The sequence below is a fragment of the Mycteria americana genome, chromosome 15 (genome assembly GCF_035582795.1).
Source record: "Mycteria americana isolate JAX WOST 10 ecotype Jacksonville Zoo and Gardens chromosome 15, USCA_MyAme_1.0, whole genome shotgun sequence".
NCBI lineage: Eukaryota > Metazoa > Chordata > Aves > Ciconiiformes > Ciconiidae > Mycteria > Mycteria americana.
The window spans coordinates 6,130,413-6,152,528 of NC_134379.1; the positions used below are offsets into that span (position 1 = coordinate 6,130,413).

The 22,116-nt window shown below is 51.7% G+C and overlaps 2 protein-coding genes across 3 annotated transcripts in view; one reads left to right on the forward strand and one right to left on the reverse strand.

The window, feature by feature from the left end:
* SUPT6H (SPT6 homolog, histone chaperone and transcription elongation factor) overlaps positions 1-19,929 on the reverse strand; it is a 30,619-nt gene extending 10,690 nt beyond the window's left edge. The window contains exons 1-24 of one of the 2 annotated variants that reach the window (XM_075518411.1): positions 19,830-19,929; positions 13,239-13,380; positions 12,597-12,755; positions 12,337-12,407; positions 11,484-11,679; positions 10,702-10,786; positions 10,035-10,308; positions 8,662-8,763; positions 8,042-8,158; positions 7,404-7,493; positions 6,731-6,873; positions 6,315-6,466; positions 5,696-5,794; positions 5,411-5,540; positions 5,154-5,304; positions 4,580-4,734; positions 3,784-3,979; positions 3,298-3,437; positions 3,102-3,219; positions 2,370-2,446; positions 2,058-2,193; positions 1,494-1,631; positions 1,012-1,179; positions 354-481 (exon numbers count right to left, since the gene is read on the reverse strand). In XM_075518411.1, coding sequence (XP_075374526.1) covers positions 354-481; positions 1,012-1,179; positions 1,494-1,631; positions 2,058-2,193; positions 2,370-2,446; positions 3,102-3,219; positions 3,298-3,437; positions 3,784-3,979; positions 4,580-4,734; positions 5,154-5,304; positions 5,411-5,540; positions 5,696-5,794; positions 6,315-6,466; positions 6,731-6,873; positions 7,404-7,493; positions 8,042-8,158; positions 8,662-8,763; positions 10,035-10,308; positions 10,702-10,786; positions 11,484-11,679; positions 12,337-12,407; positions 12,597-12,755; positions 13,239-13,347 — 3,134 coding nt within the window. In that variant the 5' untranslated portion in view covers positions 13,348-13,380; positions 19,830-19,929. Of the gene's footprint in view, positions 1-353; positions 482-1,011; positions 1,180-1,493; positions 1,632-2,057; positions 2,194-2,369; positions 2,447-3,101; positions 3,220-3,297; positions 3,438-3,783; positions 3,980-4,579; positions 4,735-5,153; positions 5,305-5,410; positions 5,541-5,695; positions 5,795-6,314; positions 6,467-6,730; positions 6,874-7,403; positions 7,494-8,041; positions 8,159-8,661; positions 8,764-10,034; positions 10,309-10,701; positions 10,787-11,483; positions 11,680-12,336; positions 12,408-12,596; positions 12,756-13,238; positions 13,381-19,000; positions 19,026-19,829 lie in introns of those variants that run through there. The other variant, XM_075518413.1, reaches the window with a different exon arrangement.
* Positions 19,891-22,065, forward strand: SDF2 (stromal cell derived factor 2). Its single transcript, XM_075518414.1, has 3 exons — positions 19,891-20,131; positions 20,230-20,426; positions 20,973-22,065. The coding sequence occupies exons 1-3, from the start codon at positions 19,954-19,956 to the stop codon at positions 21,258-21,260; spliced, it is 663 nt and encodes a 220-aa protein (XP_075374529.1). The 5' UTR covers positions 19,891-19,953; the 3' UTR covers positions 21,261-22,065.
* Positions 22,066-22,116: the final 51 nt, after the last annotated feature.

A 22,116-nucleotide genomic window follows, 5' to 3' on the forward strand; every position in this document is an offset into this window, starting at 1 on the left:
ACTGATGGTAGGACTAGGCAGAAACTAAGCAAAAGTGCACAGGGGTTATTGACGGACAAGCATGACGACTATGTTAGGGAACAATTGTTTTTAGTTTAGTTCCTCTTGACCACAAAGGGTCTTTCAAACCATATCAAGCTATATAATTAATGTTCTGCAGCTCACACTGCTGTGCGAGTTTAGCTGCCCTTAAGAATCAGATTAATAACCAGCAATATCTGAACTTGGCCAGTGATCAGAAGGGCCACACAGAAACTCCTGGGAACATGGACTCCACAGAACTAGATTGCTTCAGCCTGTCGCTCATGCTAACTGCATACCCCATATGACACTGAACGCAACCCAATACCCACCTATCGCCCAGCGATGCTGTGTCAATTTTGATGAAGCCAGCACAGTTGATAAACACCTTGGGTCCCATGTGACACATCGTAACCAGCTGGGTCCTGTTCTCCAGACGTGTGTTGTTCTGTTTTAAGATCTGGAGAAAGAGGTAACAGTATAAACCTTGCTATTTAAACACAAGGGTTCCCCAGGAAAAGCAGAGGACTCACACCAGACACTGCAGTGTTCAAAGCACCTGACATAATCAAGCCCATCACAACTCATAAATTGTTGCCCCCTGCCTGTGTCTCAACATTATATGAAAGGAGATGACTCCCCATGGAACAGCTCCAACTCTCAGGAAAAGCGTTGGCTTTTTGCCTCGTGTTTTCTACAGTACGGAGGCGTCTTAATACTGTAACAGTGCATCCACTCCTGTGGGTTCAGGAGCCAGCTAGGATTGACAGATCTGCTGAGTTCCTGGGGTCTATCAAGGACATAAGTCCATGCACAGCTTCGGGGTTAGGCGCAGTGAGATAACACATACTAAAACACACGTCAACGGAGCTGTCAGCTGCATCTGGCACACGGGACCCTGACTCAGCTCGTAACAGCACTGCCACCAGGCCAGCTCGCACGTTATTGGCGATGCATTGTTTTTGTAGGCAGGGACAGAAGCCTCCTTACCTTTAGCAGATGAGTGCCTTTGCGTGGTCCCAAGCCACACACGTACTGCAGCAACGCCTGGCTGTGAGGGTGAGCAATCGCCCGATTGACATCCACTCCCACCTCGTTCACGCGGTTTATGAATTCGCAGTAGAGGGCATTCAGCAGTTCCTCCTTCACCACGTGCTCCTGACAGAAAGGAGAGGCGTTAGCCTCGCAAGGAGATGCGTGCAACACTTTGCCATAAGCAAGCTGAGCCGAACACAACAGACTGGCTCTCAGGAGCTGTACTGCACCTCAGAGTTACCCCTGAGAACAGCCTAAAGGCAGGAGGCAGATGAGCTAAAGGAGGCAAAAAAAAGGTGCTGTGTAGCCTGAATATGGCATGGAACAGGCAGAACTTGCACCAGTTTAACTTGGAATACTTTTCTTTGACAGCAAACTGTCCCAGGCCTCCCAGGCCACTTTCTGTTGCAGAGAAGGATCCCACAAGGCAAAGTTACCTGCAGAGGGTGGAGTTTTAGGCAGAGAATATCCTCATCGGAGCTGCAGACCTGGGCAAACTCTATGAGGGGGTCCTGAATGCGGCGAGCGAGGGAGACGGCTTGACGCAGCAAAGGTGGGTAGTCCCGGAACTCATTCTGCAAGAGGTCAGAGAATCAGGGAAAACCCTGACGGTGTTTCCACGCTTTGTAGCACAAGTAGCAAAGACACATCAGACAGGGACTGGAACAAGGGAAGCATTTGGTGCTCAGGGCAAAGACAGTTGAGGTCAAAGGCTCCCAGGAACTCTGCTGCAACTAGGAATGAAACAACCCCATCCACTCAGCTGAGCAAGATTCATTTCAGACTACGTCAACATCTACTTCGTACATCTGCTGGTGGTGATGTTTTTAGGGAAGCCTAAATAAGATGTTTTGCCTTGACCCAGAGATCAGTACCTCACTATCTAGGTGGATTACGTGAACCAGTGGATGACAGAAGGCAGGACCAGCACAACAAATGGAGGACGAGACAGCACAAATGAGCAACAGACTAAGGGATAGCTGGAATATCAGAAGGTTTACCTCAGACTTCTTGCTGTTCATGTAGAGGATGGCCAGTTCATTGTCCACCAGCTCCACTCCGATAGAGGACAGCTGCTGCCCTTGATCCAGCTCATGAACAATTCTCTTGACATCCTCCATCAGCATCTGAGCATCCCTAGGGAGAGACGGCCAAGGGGATTGAGGGGAGAGTGCAAAGCTGGGTCCTGGAACCACTTAGGGAGATAACCCCAATGGGTTACCTCACACCACGGACGGAAACAGTGAAATGTGGACATGCACGAGGAAAGGACTGCAAAAAGACTGGGAAGTGGAAGGAACACAAAGACTGACCTGTTCTCGCCTGCAATTGTCACCACGTGAGGCTTCTTGTTCAGTAGGAATTTTTTCAAGGTTTCAATATCCTGAGCCTGGAAAGGAAAGTGAGACAGGTCAAAGCAGAAAAACTAGAGGGTTTCCGTACTGAGCTAGCTACCAGTCCTGGGTTCCTATTTCACAGGGCAAATCCTCCCCCACTGCCACCCTGATCTGCCACCATGACATGAACATGGCTAAATGCCTTTTCCACAGGCCAGCCTTGCAGCTCCTGACCACTGTAAGGACAAACAGGAAAGCTCTGCAGAGGAAAGACTGATGGCATCACGCTCTCTTGTTACAGGAAATCAGTGCAAGTAGGGAATGGAAGTCAAAAGCCTGACCCAAGCTCCAGTAGGTCCCACAGCCTCTCGCTATTACAATGTGATCAGGGAAAGGGGAGAAAGTTTCTGTAGCTGGGACCAAAGCAGCTCACAAAACCCCAACACCAACAGAACTCAGGAACAGCAAGGTCCTGCTGCTCCACGTAAGAGGAGCGGAAGAGATGAATTGGAATCTAACTGGAAGCAACTGTTCTGCCAGAATAATTACGGGGGGGGGGGGGGGGGGGAAGGCAGTATTTTTGCATGCAAGAGTGACAAGGCCTGACCTGTCTTCAGACTGACTATTCTTCTCCAGCCCACCGTGGATCGCACGGTACAAAACCACCGTGCAGACATTCATCTCGACAATAGCTGCACCAAGGCTCACCTTCTTTTCTCTCTCTTCCTCACGCCAGGCGTTCCTTCTCTTTGTGAAATGCGGCAATCGGAGGAAGTCTGTAACCTCACCCTCTCCATTAACAAGGGCGCAAAACACAGGGTGGTCCCTGCGAAAAAGAGATCACTCAAACATGGAGGACTGCTAAAGCTGAACACGGATCCAGAGGCAATTCCTTTCCTCCTACCTGGCTGAGGAAAATGCAATGCCTAGCACCCGAATCCCCTTCCCTTGGTTTTCATCCATGAAATCATCATCTTCCTCCACTTGCTGATCGGGACGGTATGAAGCTACTTTTAGCCAGTTGTACAGCTTCCGGCTGCAAGCCTGGTAGAACAGAGAACAGGCGAGAGGAGTGAGAAAATCCACTGCAGGTGCTTTGGCATAGCCATTCTCTGGACACAAGGTCACGGACTGCTCAAGGCAGCAAGACAGTATATTCTGCCAGGATTGGGACCAGTTCTCCAGAACCATGGAGCCCATCTTCCCTCCCACTGAGGTATCTGCTCTTCTCTCCATCCTTGGGAAAGAACCAGACTCAGCCCCCTGCCTGCCCCCTCCTCTTTCCCAAATGTCTGTGTATGGCCTGTCAGGAGCTCTCCCCAGCATGCTGCAGGCCTGTTAGCATTTGTAACCCCAGCTCTGACTCAAACCCACCTGTCGCCCATCTCACCTTGAGGACGTACTCCTTGGCCTCCACCAACAGCTTGTTCTTCAACTCTTTAGCCATCTGCACGTAGAGGAACTGGTTGAGGGACCGCTCAATGGCCATCGTACGCTGCCGATTCCACTCCTGCACCTGGTGGCTGAACTCATCCCGATAATAGAACTGTTTGATTTCCTCAAAGTATGTCTGGTCGCTACCATAACTGCAAGAAATGAGAGGGGGAGATACAGAAGGGCTCCAAATACCTGCACTGACACCACCACTGGCAGATTCCTGCACAGAGATGCAACAGCAGCACCTCAGATTCAGGGAGCTGCCTGGAAAATTTAGAGAAGAGCCAGTCCTCCCATCGAACACTCCTTCAGCTGCAAAAGCTATGCTGCTAGACAGATCACAACTGAACGCCATGCTGGCAGCACAGAGAGGCCTGATCAGTGCAACACAGGGCAGCCCACAGCCACTCCAGCACATCCATATTGCACAGCGTGGCTGCTCAGATGTGCAGGGAAGGAACCAAGGAGCCACACAGTGAGGGTGGCTGGGAAACAAGTATCATCTTTCACAAAAATCCTAAAGGCTTCAGAGTTTGCCTTCAAATGAATAAGCCAGACGTCTGCTAAAGTTTTCACTAAGATGAAGAAAAAAGCAAGACCCTGAGATGCTGCTTGGCTTTAAGGTGCAGGAAGCCACCAGGCCATGGCTTACAGGAGCAGTTTGGGTTACAGAGGAGCTCTAAGAGCATGGCAGCACTGAATGAACAAGCTTTGCCAAGGCACAGATGGCACAGCCAGTGAGGACTCACCCCTCCACTCCTTTCATGTCAATGCTGATATCTATAGTCAGCAGTGCTTCCTCCTCTGCCAGGCTCATTTTCAGGAACTGGTCATCTCGCAGCTCCTTCACAGGCTTGTTCTTCAAGTATTTAAAGGAATAGGCATAGTGGGCTTCATCAATATCCTGGGAGAGAGGAGACAGTCAGCATGCATGCAGGGCATTCACGAAGAAAGACCCTTTTGTATACGGTAGCAGACAATGGTTTTTATTCAATACCCCCTCACCCCTATGCCTGCCAGTCTGCATTTCCTTCCCCAGCAGGTCACAGTAGAATTCAGTCCCAGTCCCAGAAAAACACAGACTGTTCCAATAATTGAAGGCAACACCTCAACAGCAAGAATCAGGTCTGATGAAATGCTGAGACTAAAAATGCAGCATGCTGCTGAGCTGGCCTCTGCAACAGCCCAGCTCACATGCTGCTCTAAGATTTATCCAGAGTTGCCACTGATGTGGGAGAAGTTTTCAGATGCAAAAATGAGCATTTGTATGTTATTTAGATCCTTCCCTGAATTGTCCCACAGAGTCAGAGCTCCCTTCCTTACCTTCTTCCCCTTTTTCGTTGGTGAAATGTTAATTTTAGCTCTTTCTTGGAAAGTCTGTCTCAGGACCTGTCTGACCAAAGGCTCCCGGGCTATCTGCAAAGCCACCATGTACCGGGCTCCCTCCAGCACTGCTTCAGGGCTTGGGAACTGACTAAAAGCAAAAAGGCAACATGAAGGCTTAGGACTTGAGAATGCCCCCAGATCCCCTCCCCTGTGTCACACCCGCAGAACTTCAACGAAGATCCCCCAACACTGACCTACACACGTAATCCTTGGCCAGCTCCAGGGGCTCTGCAGGGAACTGCTCTGTCTCATGACGCTGGTAACTGTCTCGGAGATTCTCTCCAAACTGCTCAGGTGTCAGACCAAACTTCTTAGCCAGGCCATCTGGGAAAAAAAACCACAAAAACGATGAGGACAAGGGTACTGTATCTTATACTGAGCAAAACTACCAGTCCTCCTTCCACAGGTAAGCCACACGACCCAGAAGAGCACGTGGGCTAGGCCACTGCAAGCTCAGCATGAGAGAGCACAGCCCTTACCCAGCCCAGCTGTTTGACAGATGGTGTACATATCCCGACGGGAAGCCTGCTTCAGCTCAGGCCCTTTCTGCTCATCATCTTCTGCATCCTCCCCTTCACCTATGGGAAGGATATGTTTAGCAAGGCCTCTTTACAGAGGCATCCCAGACAGCTGCAGGGTGTCAGAAGCACAGCGAAGGGATCAAACACAACCTGCTTTGTGCAACAGAGTCCCTAAATTCCACAAACACATCTCAAAAGGTCACAATAGCCTTAAAATTATTCAGGGTTAGAAAAACACCCTGAAAATGTTATCTTCTCTTCAGTTTCACTCTTTTGCAGTTTTAACAGCTGTATCTCTGGGTTGCACATTAAAACACACATCAAGGTGGCTGATCCTTGCTTTGGCCCCTGCCATGAGGGGTGGCATTCAGTTCATCGGAAAAGCAGCACGCTGTGTGGCAAACTCTAAGCATTTTCAGAGATGCCTGGAAGACCTGGGACTAACTTGAGATAGAAGCAAACAGCAGAGATGCTCTGTGCAAACAAATGGGCTTTTCAACGAACTTTCTTACTACTCTTTTGAACCAGGATTTTCAAACAGCCCACAATTAGGAGACTATCAAGTTTGGGGACAAACCTTCCTCCTCTTCACCATCCTCTCGGATACGCTTTTGCTTCCTTCGAGCAGCCTTGGCAGCATTCTGCATCTTGGGGATGTCTCGCCCATAGTACAGCAGGAAGTGATTATACACGTCCTTCAGCTCGTCCATGGACTGCACGTCCTTCAGCCTACAGCATGCAAAGCCAGCATGTTACACCCTGCTTGCAGCTGAGCCGTGATCAGAGCACTCAAGGAACCTGCTCTGGTACAGGTCAGGCAGAGGGAGTGCTTGGGCTCATCTTCCAGAAGAATTTTAAATATTTCTCATTACTGGCTTTGTGGGGAGGCTAAGTCAATGCGCTGCAGTGGCCAGAGAGCCTGTGCTATTTGGGCAAGTTAACGCACATTTTAAGTTGTTTTGGAACGAATATAAGAAAGCCATGGCACCGTACCTCTCCATGTCAGTAGTATCCAGGGCCCTTATTCCATCAGCCAAGGGCTTGTCCGGGTCAGCAGAGATTTGTTCGTACTGATAGGCCTGCATCTTCTCAAACAGACGTGTCAGGTTCTGCTTGCGGATCTTCAGCTGGGTCCACTAATATGAGAACAAAGACTTGCAGTGAAACGCACCATAGAGGTGTGTCACACCTGTCTCCTCCCTTCCCAAACAGGGGCTCCCAGAATCTTGGGATATTTGTCATATAATAATAATCATCAAAATCTTCATCCACAGCTAAGCCCAGATGTGACACACATGGCAGGTCTCATGTCAGAGATGGATTGTATTAACGGGGGGGGGGGGGGGACGGGGGGACAACAACAAAAAAAACCAACAAGGTTTGGATCTACCCGATAGTAGAGAAGGAACCCGCACTCCTTGCAGGAAAGGTCACTACACAAAAGGAACTCGGTGAAGGGGAAGGACTGTTTTGAACCCTTTTTTGTCAGATAACCCTTTACCACCACATGATAGCAAACATGCAAAAAAAAAAAAAAAAGGGGGGGGGTGTGTAAAAAAAGCACACAAGGTCTCCACAGCCAAAACAAAATCTGCTGAAAGTATCAGGCTAGGTGGGAAGACACGTTAAAAGTTTATGGATAACAAGCAGTGAAAACACTCCTCACCTTCTCATCCCACTGCCAGACCCTCCACAAGTCGTTGATGTGCAGCTCTGGCTCCACATACTCCTTTCTGTAGAAGGCGATGAATGGGACCTGGGTCAAAAATGAGATTCATCACCACCATGCAGGAGACCGGGCTGTTCCTGGTAGCCGGGAGTCCAGAGAATGCTCTTGTTCCATGTGGGAGAACAAGCTAATGGGGCAGCAGCGTGGGAGATGTACCAAGCCATGCCCTAGCTCTTAAAACCATTCCACCAAAGAATAAATCACATATACCAAAAAAGCTTCTGCAACGTCAGGCAACACCTCAGAGAATAGCTTGAATGGACCAAGTAAGACTCAAGAGACTCTGAAATTCCTCCATCTCATTTAGCATCAATTTGTCCAGGATCAGGGAAATACGATGACGGCAGCCCCATCAAACAGGCCTTAAAAACCTGCATTGCCACAGCTCACATAAGATGAGCTGCACTTTCCAATGAAGCACCATTTTGTCACAGGAGAGGCAACCAGGTGTGGTATCTCAGCCCCTTCTAGTTTGCTGCCCTAAATGCTTCCAGCTACTCCTCTGCTACTCCCATCAGGGTAAGGAGACAGCAACTCAGACCCTATCTTGGCAACGAAGCCAAGTTGCGAATTACCTCAAAATGTTGATTTCTCATGAAATTCAGGGCTTCTTTAATCTTCTGGATGGTGCTGGGCCCCTTGCGGCTGAAGCTGCTGCTGGCTTGTCCACGGTCGAGGTAGTCAGAACTTTCCTACAAGGAGAAACACGTTGCGTTGATCGTATTCCTGAGCTGACCCCCAAAAGACCAGCCCAGGCTAAGGCTGGAAAACGGTGGTCCTTTTGTTAGCTGGGAATGCAGGCTTAGGTACACGCTCTGATTTCAGATCACAGAAAAGCATCCTAGCCCTGACTGGCTTAAAGGAAATTGGAGAAGCAGCATCTGGCCGAGGTAACTGATGGTTAAAAGCAGTTAATACTAGTTTAGCCCTAAGAGCACAGTGGCTCAGAGAACTTTCAAGCATTCTTGACAATTATTCTTGCAACTTCTCTGTGTTCCTTTTTGTCCTGTTTTATGGATGTGAAAACGAAGACATGTGCATGTTAAATGACCTGCTCAAAACCAGAAAACCAGAAAGAAAGGTATATTGGGCACCACATTCCTCTGAGCAGACTCCTGGAACAATGTCTCCATGCTGGAAATCTGCAGCACCTTCAAGTCCTCTTAGGTCAGAAGTCCCAGGGATAGTCCTTTACCTGCAAGGAGATGGTGGGTGTCGCAAACGCGTTCCTGTAAATCCAGTCAGCTTCTTCCTCCAGCTCATCGTCTTCAGCACTCTTCACCGGGATGGATCGCAACTGTGAAAAGACAAGAGGATGAGCAGAGGTATGTGTAACACCAGGGCTTGTGCTACCATGTCTTCAAGAAGCCTGGAAATTACTGTTTTGAGCGGCAGGTTGCTTATGGGGTCTCAGTACCACCCACAGCCACAGGGCTTTGCTGAGGACAGCACTTCAACGTCTGCATCTTCCGAGTACACAGGAAACCTGCACCCTTTACACTAGGTAAAGGCAGCTAACAATTCTGTCAAAGGCTTGTGGAAAGGCCTGCAATGGTGCGAAATCTTCCGTGATGATCGAGTCAGGGTACCCCCACTTCCTACCAGACTCCCAAACCCTCTGCAGCTACATCCTCTGTTCCAATCTATTTGTGCCTGTTCTAGCCTTGTTACCACTTTTCTTACTGCAGCCATAGAATAACAGAACATGAAGCAGCTCCAAACCCTCTCTGGGCATTTAGTCCCAGCCAATTCTCTTTCAGAAGGCCTGCTCTAATCATCACTGACATCCATGAAGACGACAAAACGTCTGAACGGGCCACATATGGCCAGAAGACGTTACACACAGCGTTCCCTTGTGCTGTGCACGCTGGCATGGGAAAAAAGGCCCTTCTGAAAAGCTGGCAGCTTCAGACGTCCCATTTTACAAAGGAGGGCAACAAGCCTCTGCACAGAATTACGTTAACATACACTAAAGGGAGATCGACTGCTCAGTGAAAATCTGAATACAGGGTAAAATTAAGACAAAAATATGAGATAGCAGAATGATTCCTAGCAGCACAAACAGGACTCCATGTTGAGAGCAGTGTAAGTCCCAGTCATTTGGATTAAAGTGGGTTACAGAAACACCTTGTACGGAACAGTTACATGTTGGCTGGCATATGGATAGGCTAGAAAACCTAGCAAACCCTCTCTGGCACTGTATCTCTTGCTATCCAGAGGTACAACTCATGTGATTACTAACAGTATCCAGCATAAAGGACGTGTCAGCAGAGCACAAGCCCTGAACCACTCCCAGGAGTGCAACACTGGCACCCAGTGGCCACAGAGAAACTGTGACCAGTGCTGAAACGGGGCTTGCACAGCTAGAACAGTTCACAATGCCACTGTTATGTTTGCATGCAGAGTTTCAGTCTATACGTGAGAGGTGGGATCTTCAAAGAGGGAAAGAGAGATGCCAAAATCCAGCCAGCAGCCAGGTGAGAAAGCTGGCCCGCAGGTCCCAGGCCTGCTGTATTTGGTGGGAGCTGAAATGCTTTCTGCCTGCACATCAGCACCCTCTTCCCTCACCTGGAACCTCTCAGGCATGTCTGTCACACGGATCTCGTTGTCCTGGTCCGTCAGGTGACTGCTCTCCAGCTCACTGGGTTCGTACATCTCAAAGATGCTACGCCGACTGACGCGCTTCTTGGCAGTCTTTTTGGGTCGTACACGGGTCTCCCCTTCGGCTTCTTCATCCTCATACTCATATTCCTCCTCCATCTCCTCATCATACTCATTGTACTTCTCAAATTCATCATAGTCGAAGTCCACACCAAAGATTTCCTGGGCTTCCTGCAAAGCACTGGAAGGCAAAGAACTATCGTTCAGCCCCATGGTGCAGTTCACAGAACATCTTTCTAGCCACACAGAGGTGGCCAGAGCACCTAATTCTAAGCTTTAGCTTTGCACCTAGGCTAAAAAATCATGAATAGGTACACAACTCTGAGCTTTACATGCAAATACTTCTCCTAAGGGACTGGTTTTGGCATTCGTGTGAAAAATCCAGGGGAGAAAGGAAGGAGTCAGACATTTAAGAAATCACAGGCTAAAAGCCCCATGTTTAAATTTACCAGATTCCTTTGGGGAAAGAGACCAGCAGTATCCAACCACAAGCTGAATGACTCTGCAGTTGCAAGAATCAAGTAAGCTGAGCACTGTTTTTGAGGCTCCAGGCCAGTTTCCAATCAATACTTACGCATCTGTGTATCCAGGGAGCTTCTTTCGCCATTTTGGCTTCTTCAGAGGTTGTCCATCGTCATCCACAATGAAGTCATCGATGTCTGGACATTGAGAAGCAATTTAGTGGTCAGGACACTCGCATATTCAACTGGTACCTCTGACAAAGCTCAGCTCAGCCAGTGCAGCTACAAGCCTCCACCACAGACTTAGGCTGCCGCTGGCTGTCAGTCTGCCCAGCTACCCACAGCATCTCCAACACCAACCTCAGACATTCCAGGAGTCTGAACCACAATAACAAGCTAAAACGAACTTCCAAACACAGGCAAAGCCATCTGGCAACTATCTGCAGCTCAGTGCACTGAAAATGCAGTCAGAAAAGGCCTTGCTGCTTTGGACAGTAGACAGAAAGAATTCTTGAAACTCTTTCAGTATGGTACTAGCAGTGGTGATGGGCTGATGCTGAAGGGAAGTAGGGCAGGCATGCGCTGTGCTACTAGGTACTAAACAGTGCCTTGACTTCCTTCCTTTGAAGCATTTCCATTTTGGAGGCAGCTTAGAGGAGATGTTCAACACCTCAGCACACGCAATGTACTTCTGGACAAAGCGGTTTAGACAGACAAACTAAACCTGGCACCCAGAAACGTTTAATTCTGAAGATTGTACTAATCACTAATCACACCAGCAAGAGCTTTACCACGACAGGCCTTTGGTTACTTCTAGCTCAGAGAAAGTCTTAACTTCGTTCCTGTGCTTTAATCCTAGGACAAACTTTGGATGTAACTGACCATCCATACTCACCAGATTCATCTTCCTCCTCCTCCTCTTCCTCTTCTGGTGGAGCAACAGGCGCTTCAACAGCTTCCCCTCCCTCCTCGCCTTCACCATCCTGAAAGATTTCTTCAGCAATGGCTTCCTTCTCATGTTCTTCCTTTCCATAGTCTTCCTCTTCATCATCCTCATCATCAGACATTTTTCGCACACGCCTGAATTTTTGCTGCAAGCAAAAAGGCTTGTCAGCGCACATAATTCCTGGCACAGACACCCAAGCTCAGCGTGGTCTCTCCCAGGCCAGAACTGCACTTCCTCTGGTTCCCAGGCACCTGAGAGGGAGGAGGATGGAGCCCAGCACAGGCACACAGGGGAGAAGAGCCACCCCCTCGGGAGCCCTGCTGCAGGCGCTCATGGGGCGCAGCGTGTACACAACACAACTGCCTGCTGAGGACTGCACCGCGTCCAGGCCTGTGTCACTCGCATGCCGTCACCACCAGTGTTAGCCTGGCTTGATGTGCCTCTAGCGAGCGTTACAGAAGGAGCTTTAAAGCCCGTAATAGCCTGTGCCGACTTTGAGGTTAGCACCATGCAGGAGAAAGTTATTGGAAGATGGGATCCTCTGAGACAGAGGTGCAGAGGTGGGAAGGGAGGAGTACAGCAGACTTTAGGAACCAGAAGAAAGTGTTTTTCAAACTCTAGGAAGCCAGTTCCCAGTTGCCTGGGCAGGGAGAGATCCTGCTTCCTTCAAGCAGTCAGCTCTCCCTTTCCAAGAGGGCAGGAGCAGACAGGAGGCACCGCTCGCTCACTCCAGGCAGGAGCCCACCATCCTTCATGCTAAGACGCACCACACCATTAACAGCAGCGTGGGAACACAACTCACTCTTTTGACTTTAACACCCAAGTTCTCTTCAATGAGGTCAAAATCATCATCCTCCAGGCGGTCATCAAAAGCTAAGAGAAGAAAGCAGAGACGAGTTACACTCTCCCTTTACTAATCTGGGAATGGGCAAATCAGTGAGAAGCATATAGCTTACCCAGCCCATGCAGACACCCAGGGCAGAGGGAGAGCTCTGCTCTCCCACAGGGCAGTGTGAGAGCATTACGCTGGGGCCTGCTATGAACAATCATCATAAAACTTACTGCGCTTTCTCTTTTTGTGGCCAACGTCATCCTCAGAGTCTCCAGAGTCACTGGCTTCTTCCTCCTCTTCTTCCTCCTCATCGTCGTCATCGTTAATGAATCCTTTCAGGTTTCCCTGCTCATCTTGATCATCGAGATTCTCCTCCTCCTCTTCCTCATCTGGTGGAGAGCAGCGTTAGACATGTACTCATTGGTTATCTCCCGAGACTCCTTCTCAGCTCTGTGCAAACAGCATCCTCCTTCACACTATCCATGCAGAGAGTTTTAACTGAACACTTTTACTGACACAGAACCCAGCCAGCTGCTCGTGCCAGAACCCCCACTTCTTGTCTCATGCTCTCTCTGCAGAGGAAACAGGTGGAGTGGTCACACTGGGAGAACTCCTCTGCTTTTACTGTTTACTATCAAATTGCGCAACTGCAAGTCCCACGGGGGTGAAGCAGCGTATTTTCTATTGCCAAATATAAAAACCACCTAAGCACTTTGAGGAAGGGAAGCACTTAAACAGCTGAGATTATTGACTACAGATGGCCATGCTATTACAGCACAGTTATTGCTCCATCTGCAGAGTCATGGGACGTAAAATAGAGCAGCGAGGCACACAGACAATTCAGCAAATTCAGAGCAGACAGGCAGACTCACCATCCTCATCTTCCTCTACAAACTTCTTGGTTACTCTGGGCACAACCTCCCCATCCTGGTTGTACTCCTCCTCCGACTCCTCCGCTTCACTTTCTACGAAGTCAGACATGACTGCAGCGTCTCACACACGGCTCCGCAGGAACTGGGGAAAGAGGAGACATCCACCGCATCAGCCGAGCGAGCAAAACACAAGCACGTCCCCCAGCTGGGTTTTGGAGAGAAGACAGTTAAGGCAAGAAGGTTTCAAATTATCTATCAAGGCCCTGAATTACCCAGTGTCCACCTTGCCTGCACATCCCTGTCACCAGAGATTAGGCAAGCAGAGCCAGCAGCCAAGTGCTGCTAGCTCCTGTCAACCCACGTCTCAGCGCGCAGGACAGGACCTGTCACAGCAGCATTCATTACACAGCCAAGCTCCCGGCTGCGACTGAAACGGTGCACGCAGCCAAAGCCCTTCATCCCGTCCATACCCTCCCATGTGGCCAGGAAAGCAACCCCATGCTGTCACTGACGCAGCACTGTGTTAGGCACACAGTCCAACCAATTAGGATCTTAATGTGATTAATTCTCAGTTAATGAAGCCAGGGTGACCCTGAAAAAAAGGGCCTTGACGGAGTTGCGCTTACAGGCTGTTAGCAAGGCTCTGCAGAGATCTGGGGACCCCCACGGAGCAAACAGGAGAGAGGCCTGGAGGGTGCTGTAGGGTCGGGACTGGGGGCTGCTGGCTGCCCGACTCCACCGCCCCGCACTGCCGGAGCCGTGGCTGGGATGCTCCAGGCCAGGGGCCTCCGAACAGAGATTAAGTAGTAACAAGAGACTACAGAAATGGGGTATTTTCTATATCCAGAACCTTTTGTTTTATGTTTTTCCCCCAACTGGGGTTCCCGGAAGTGGTATAAATCAAGCCTGGCACAAAGGAAAGAGCATGTCCATAAAGACATGGCTCAAGTTCTGTCTCTCTGAGCCTTTCACTTCTTGTGGTTACAAAACTTGCTGTCATTTTTAAAATTTTCAAAGGATTTTTTTTTTAGTTCCTTTTTACATACACCAAAACAACAGAAGAAGAAACAAGAAGAAACAAATCAATTCCTCAAATGGCTGTGAAGTTGAAAACGCCAGCCCAGGAAGAACCACCAGCCTTTGGGAAGGTACACAAAGAAGCTCAGAGGAGATGTCAGATCTAAAGCCAAAACCTCCATGTTAAATTACATCTGATGTAACTTAACACAAAAAAAAAAAAGAGAAAAAGATGAGAAAAGAATTCCATACGCCAGGGAATGATACCTAAACAAACACACTTCAAAATGTTCCCATAACAACTTCCCCACTGCAAACAAACAGCTGAAGGAAATCAGTCCCATACAGGACAACCTCATCAAGGCTTTGCCACGACACTTCTCGTATGCAGGACTTCTTTTTCTGCCCCAAGATCCACACATCTGGTACACAAAACAGTAACTTAAAGAAAACCAGGGACTTATTTCTCAGTTAAAGGAAAAAAAAAAAACCAAAAACCCAAAAACAAGTGCAAGGCCGATTTTGGAGAATCTTTTAAGTCTTAAAATACTAATAGCTCCAAAGGAATGTCGGACATATCTCATTAAAGAAAACCCACAACGAAGACAAGGGAAAGACCTCTGCCAGATTTCAGACACGAGCAGATAGCAACTCACACTTCTTGGCTGCGGATTACATGGCTGTGGCCAATATCTGCCTACGATGCTCCAGACAGGCAGAAATCATGGCAGGCCAAGGCTACTGCTCTGCACCCGGACAGGACATCGCTGCTCTGGCTTGATGTGTGGGAACAGGGTGATCCCCGTCCTCAAGAGGACACTGTAGAAGTCACACACATGTATTTAAGCATCCCTCTCAGAAATAAACAAAGTTGTTCCTGAAACAAATGCCTCTGACAAACTGTGTAACTACATACAGTAGAGGAACAGGAATTGTTATGTTTACCAGCCTGTGTACGAATATTATGTCAACTTCACACTTCCTCACCAATTCTTCTTCTACATGTATCCACCAGGGTGTATTAACATACATAAAACTGCAGGCTAAGTGGCTTTTCCTAGAGCATTGCCATTTCCAAGTCTAATAACCTCATCTCTCTCCTATCCATGATCAACACACAAATCCAGCAAGAAACAAAACCCCCTGTCATAGCACTACATGCGATTTTACTATATTCTGCCAGTGAAGCGTTTTGCTCGCAATTCCAACTTTGTTCCTCATCACTTGTTCTACCATTTCCTGGCAACTTCAGTTCATGTCAAATCAAATTTATCTAGACACAGGGAACAGGTATGACTTAGGAAACCCACCTCATTTAATGATCCAGCCGAGCAGGTTCCACACAAACCAACCACCCACGAAACCGGGTGCTTTCAGCTCCCGTGAAATCCACCTCAGGACAGTGGGGATGTCACTTAGCATGGCCAACAGAAGCAAGGGTAGCTATTACCAAGGAGATGTTGAATCACATATGGACTAAAGGTGCCTCTCCCACTCCAGAGAGGCCTTCATTTGAAATAAAACAGCACAGGGAGGCAGGCAGAGACTGCAGCCAGCGCAGGCAGAGGTGCAGAGGTAGAGCTCAGACCAGCACTGCTGCCCGGCAGGAGCCCTCCAAGCAGTCGGTCACACAAGCAGCACCACTTGTCTGGCTTGGGGAGGCTTTAAGAGTCTCCAGACCGAGGAGCGTTGGGCCAGCTCAGCTGTATCATGCTACGGGCCTTTCCTCGGAGCAGCACAGCAGCATCCCTGCTCCTGTAACACGCCCAGGAGAGGGTCAGAGATTGCTGCAGCACAGAGGTAAGTACTAAATTGCACTAGAGCACCAAAAAGGCAGGGAGACTGTGCCTAATCCTGCATGCTTACCTGTACACAAGCAGACAGGCTCCTATGGGTGATATATATATAGCTTTACCCCAAAGATATCCCACAGCCACTAGACACTGACCGAGATGGACCAAAGACAACAGCAATGCAGCGAGCAGTGCTGCGACAGCACCGCGGCAGCAGGTGAGGGAAGCGCGGGTACCTTCGAACCGAGCCAGGCACCTCGAGCACGGCCTCTCTCGCTGGGCAGCAATGCCAGAGCAGCTCAGGGCTGAGCAATTACACGACCTCTGCTTTCAACCAGGGGTGTCTGCACTTTGCTCAGCTCAAGGGCACAATGGCAATTGTCCAGAGTCCACAAGCTCCTTTTAACTGGGATGACCCCGAGCAGATAGCTCTCTTCGCTGTCAATACCAAGACCGTAGATCTCTGATCAGGTCAGCAGGACTGGGCTGGACATGGGCTGCAGGCACTGTAGGCTGCCTCCCTGATTAGGCGAGGCAACGCCTTTGGAACAAGCGCTGCTTTGTGATGGACCTGAGAATTCTGGAAACCAGACATTCAAATAACTGTAAAGCCTTGGCCATGCATCCAGATACCTGCTGGCTGCTCAGGACTGCAAATCATCGCAGTGCTGGAGGCAGTCGCAGCTTTGTACATCATACACAAGCAAAAGCTAACTCATTAGGTTTAGAAATGGAAATATGCAGCGAGTACCTGCAAAATATCAGAATATGTTATGGGAAAAACTCCTGTTACGGTGGCACTCTGGCAAGGCAGGGACACAACCGCATGCATCAGGATGGCATCGGGAATGACAGTGCCCCACAGCAGCTTCACAGCCTGAGCAGGTGGGGGGTGAGGGAAACCAGAAGCATCTCGTGGTCTCCAGGCACAGGGATGCCAACTAAAGCATGAGACCTCAGCGGTGCTCACAGAATAACCAAGGAGTGTCCTCACAGTGAGATACATTTGTTATTCAGCAAGGAACCTCAGGATATCAGTGCCAATGCACAAAACAGCAAAAACAAGTGCTAACCTAGGCTTTACTGCAGCATGGGTGCTGCAGAGAAGCGAGTCCTGACTTCTCCCCATCCTTTGTGGGAGAAACGACATCAAGGCCCTGACCCATGCTAATACTGGTTTTGTGGGGGGTTTTCTGGGGCGAAGAGAGTTAGGACAGGGATTGTTTTAACCTCTGCCATTTCATGGTTCAACTCACGGTCCACTTAACGTCACGTAGGTCCATGGAACCACATTAGGAAAGCCACCACTGAACAGTTTCGCTCAGTTCTCACGTCTACTTTTCAAAGAGAAAAGTTAAATTGGAGAGGATTCAGAAAGCTCTGTGAGAATAAGGCAGCTGGGAAACTTGACTCAATTAAAATGTAGAACCTAAGGAAGCCCAGTCTATTAATTTTGTCAATTAAACACTCATGAAATTAATTTTAGCACAGCTCGAGTACATCCACAGGACTGTAACAATAAACCGCTCGTTAGAAAAAACCCAAATTGCAAAGGTAATGCCACTGTTCCACCCCCTGAAGCTCTCACAATGAAATCAATTCTGGTTTTCTTAAAAAAAAAAAAAAAAAGAAAAAAAAAGAAAAAAAAAGAAAAAAGCCATGATTGAGCTGGAATGCGTGGATTTAACACTAATCACTAAGCAATGATCTCCAGGCTGTGTCCCACCACAGAATTCAGACAAGATCATATTGGCTTCTTTTAATTTGAAGCTTATGAACCTAACAAAAACATCCCTGTGAAGCACTGTAAGGCACTCGCACCACAACAAAATGCCCTCACAGGCACCTCGTCAGCGCTGAGCTCTTCCTCAGAGCCACTCCTTGGTACGGGCAGGGATTCTGTAGGGCCTGTCTCCGCCGGGGCCTGCCAGCCCTGATACGGCATCAGCAACATATAGTTTTGTATTTAGCTTTTCTAGCTGTTTTATGAATTTCTGAAGTCAGGACCTAAACCAGACATTCCCACCCTCCTCGGTGGTAGGCGTGCAAAGAAGCACGGGGGTGAAACGATGGCTGGAGACCAACAATGCTGCGACAGGGAAAGTCCAGGCAGCCAGCCACTGCAGCTCAGGAACTTCCCATACCTGCTTCGTTAGTTTTAATGCTCCCCGTTGGTCCCACCGCCTGCAACTCTATCAGGCGGCAGAACATCCTGTAGCAGAGTGCCACAGTTTAATAGCATGTTGTGTGAAAAAGCACTTCCGCCTGTTTATTTTAGACCCTCTGCATCATAATTTCCTGTAAGAAACAGAAAATTGATGTTCCCTCCTTGCTTTCTCTGACCTGCCCATGACTTCATGCATCTGCATCGTATCTCCTATCAGCAAGCTTCTCCCCTAAGGTGAGGAAACGAAGGCTTCGCTTGCCCGGAAACCTGCTTGTCCACGCTGCTCCTACCCCTACCTTTTCCAGTGTTCCCTTTTTGAGACGGGCTAACCAGAACTGCCAACACTAGCCAGGGCACAAACTGCCAACGATTTATGCGGCAGCGTAATGATGTTTTCTGCTGTGTTCTCTGCTCCTTTAAAGTAATTCCAAAATATCCTTTGTAGGCTACAGCGGGGTGTTGAAACGATGTTTGAAAAGAAACAATTGGTGAGACACCAACAGCTCTTTCCTGAATAGTAAAAGCTGATGTAGAGTCAATTGCTGCGGTGTTTGCTACCTTCATTACACCCGTTCCCACCGTATCTCGTTTACCACACTAGCACTCAACCACTCAGTATTACCTCGTCTCTGCAACTTCCCACAGTCCAGTTTAGCTATCTTAAATAACTTAGGATTAAATTTCCCTTCTCCACATCGCCATATTCAGAATAAAAAGCAGCAGAGATGACTGTGAAACTCCACAATAACCTCACTCCGCTGTGAGCGCCAACCATTCATCCCTACCCTTTACGTGCCACTCTTTAGTCAGTTATTAATCCCCAAAAGGGCCTTCCCAGGCTGCTTCCCCTCGGCTTTTCGTGGAGGACCTTGTCAGAAGTTTGCAAAACCACAGGCAGCGCTCCGGCCGTGCGAGAATTACACCTGCGGAGCGGGGCCATCCGGACCGCCAGCGTACCTGAGAAACAAAGGTCAGACCCTTTCCCCCTCCCCAGAAAAGCAGGCCGACGCTCTCCACGTCCACCACTTCTCTTTTACCAGCTCTTCCTGCCGTGTCAGCGATGTTCCGCAGCCCCCGGGGCCGCTGCGGTCTCTGCCACGGGGGAGCCGGGCCGCTCCAGCGGGCGGGGGGCTGCGGCACCCTCCCATCCCCGGGGGAGCAGCCCCTCAGCCCGGCCGCGGGCCCCCTGCCCGCCGCCTCGCCTTCCTCCCCGGGCGCTGCCCGCCCCAGCCCGGCTCACCCCGCTGCGGCACGGTCCCCAGCCGGGGTCCCCGCCCCGGGAGGCTCCTGCGGCCGCCAGCCCCACCCGCGGCCGGCAACCGGGAGCGGAGGGGCCGCCGCTGCCTTCACCCCCCCCAACCGGGGCCCGCGGCCCGGCCCGACGCCAACTACCGGGACGTCTCCGCCGCCCTTACCGGGGCCCAGGCCCGCCGGGGCCGCCCAGCCCAGGAGGCCTCGGAGCCGCCCCGGGCCCTGAGCGACCCCACCGTTCCCCTGGCAGCGGCCCCGCCGTTCCCCTGGCGACGGCCCCCCCCGGCCCGTACCAGCGCAACGCGGACCTTGCCGGGCCCCCCTCACGGCCGCTCGCCCCCGTCCCGCCCGGCGCGGCCTTACCCGAGGCGCCGAGGGAAAATGGAGGCCTCCGCGGCGGCGGCGGCGAGCGAGGGGGGGCGGAGCAGACGAGCGGCGACCTCCGGGCGGGCGGAGCGGCGCCACTTCCGCTTCCGGCGGCAGCGGGATGGGGCCGGCGGCGGCGGGGCGGCGGGTGCCGCCGGTTCTGGTGTCGGTGCTGGTGCTGGCGCTGGGCGCGGCGGTGCGCGGCGGCCCCGGGCCCGTCACCTGCGGCTCCGTGGTGAAGCTGCTCAATGTGCGGCACAACGTCCGCCTGCACTCGCACGACGTACGCTACGGCTCCGGTAACGGGACACCGCCACCCCACCGCCTCCCCTCCCCGGTACCGGCACCGCGCCTTCCGCGTCGGGCCGGGCCTGAGCACGGTTCTCCCTCTCCGCAGGCAGCGGGCAGCAGTCGGTGACCGGGGTGTCGGCGGCGGATGACGGGAACAGCTACTGGCGGGTCCGGGGCCGCACGGCCGCCGTCTGCGAGCGGGGCACGCCGGTGCGCTGCGGGCAGGCCATCCGCCTCACCCACCTGGGCACCGGCCGCAACCTCCACAGCCACCGCTTCACCTCTCCGCTCTCCGGAAACCAGGTACCCGCCGGGGATCCCCCCTTGTCCCCCCCGGTCCAGCCCCTTTCCCCGGGGACAACCGAGCCCCTCTTGTCACCCGGCCCCGGGCCCTGCTGGGTCCCCTGAGTCCCTGCCGGGTTCTCCCTGTCCCAGCCAGGTCCCCCTTGTCCCCCGCGTCCCTGCCAGCACTGCCTTCTTCCCTGGTCCCGACCAGGTCCCCCATGTCCCTACCAGTCCCACCTTGCTCCCCAGTTCGGACTGGGATCCCCTTGTCCCCCACGTCCCTGCCACCCCCATCTTGTTCCCCAGTGCCTACTGGGTTGTCCCTGTCCCTACCAGCTCCCCCTTGCCCCCCCCCCCCCCCCAGGCCCAGCCCCTTTCCCCCAGCACCCCAGTCCCAACCAGACCCTCCAAGTCCCAACAGAGCCCCAGTCCCAAACACGTCCCCCACCTTGTCCCCCAGCCCTTTCTTCTGCCCCCCCTCCTTGCCCTCTGGGCCCAACTCAACACCCCCGGCTCCCTCCTCTTTTCATCCCAGCCCCCAAACGAACTCTTTTTCGCCCGCAGGAGGTGAGCGCGTTCGGGGAGGCCGGCGAGGGCGACTACCTGGACGACTGGACGGTGGTGTGCAGCGGGACCTACTGGGCGCGGGACGGCGAGGTGCGCTTCCAGCACGCCTCCACCGACGTCTTCCTCTCGGTGACGGGGGAGCAGTACGGGCGGCCCATCCACGGGCAGAAGGAGGTGCATGGCATGGCCGCCTCCAGCCAGAATAACTACTGGAAGGTGATGGAGGGCATCTTCATGCAGCCCAGCGAGGTCTTCAAAGCGGAGCGGTACCACGCTGAGTTGTGATGGACAGACAAACTGCCGCCGAGCCTCTGGGCGCTGCCCTGCGGTGTTTGGGGCCGCTTGACCCCGGGGACAGCCCCTGTCCCCACCCGGGTCTGACAGACGCCAGGATGCAGAGCCCCAAATCCAACACGAAGCAGATCCCAACGTCCTGAATTTGATGTGGCGTGGGTCTCGGTGCCCCAGATCCCAACGTCCAGACATGACCCAAAGCTGAGCCCAAGACCCAGCACGAAGCAGGTCCCCATGTCCCAAATCCAGCCCAAAGCAAGCCCAATGTCCAGACCTGACCCAAAGCTGAGCCCAAGACCCAGCACGAAGCAGGTCCCCATGTCCCAAATCCAGCCCAAAGCAAGCCCAACGTCCAGACCTGACCCAAAGCTGAGCCCAAGACCCAGCACGAAGCAGGTCCCCATGTCCCAAATCCAGCCCAAAGCAAGCCCAACGTCCAGACCTGACCCAAAGCTGAGCCCAACACCCGAGACCCAGCACGAAGCAGGTCCCCACGTCCCAAATCCAGCCCAGAGCCGTTCCTAATGTCCAGACCTGACCCAAAGCTGAGCCCAACACCCAGCACGAAGCAGGTCCCCACGTCCCAAATCCAGCCCAATGTCCAGCCCTGACCCAAAGCCCAGCCCAGCATCCAGACCCGACCCAGAGCAGATTCCTGAACTCCCCAGCCCTTCCCTTGCAGCTCCCTCCTCCGGCCGAGGACCCCCCCAAAGGACTGCTGTCCCCCGGGAGCTGCGCCCCGTCACCCCCGCTGTACCCCAAACCGCTCCCGGCGCCATAAAAGAGCTGAATTTTCCCCTGTCGTGTGGCTGTTGGTGCGGGGGGGGGGGGGGGACGGGGGACGGGG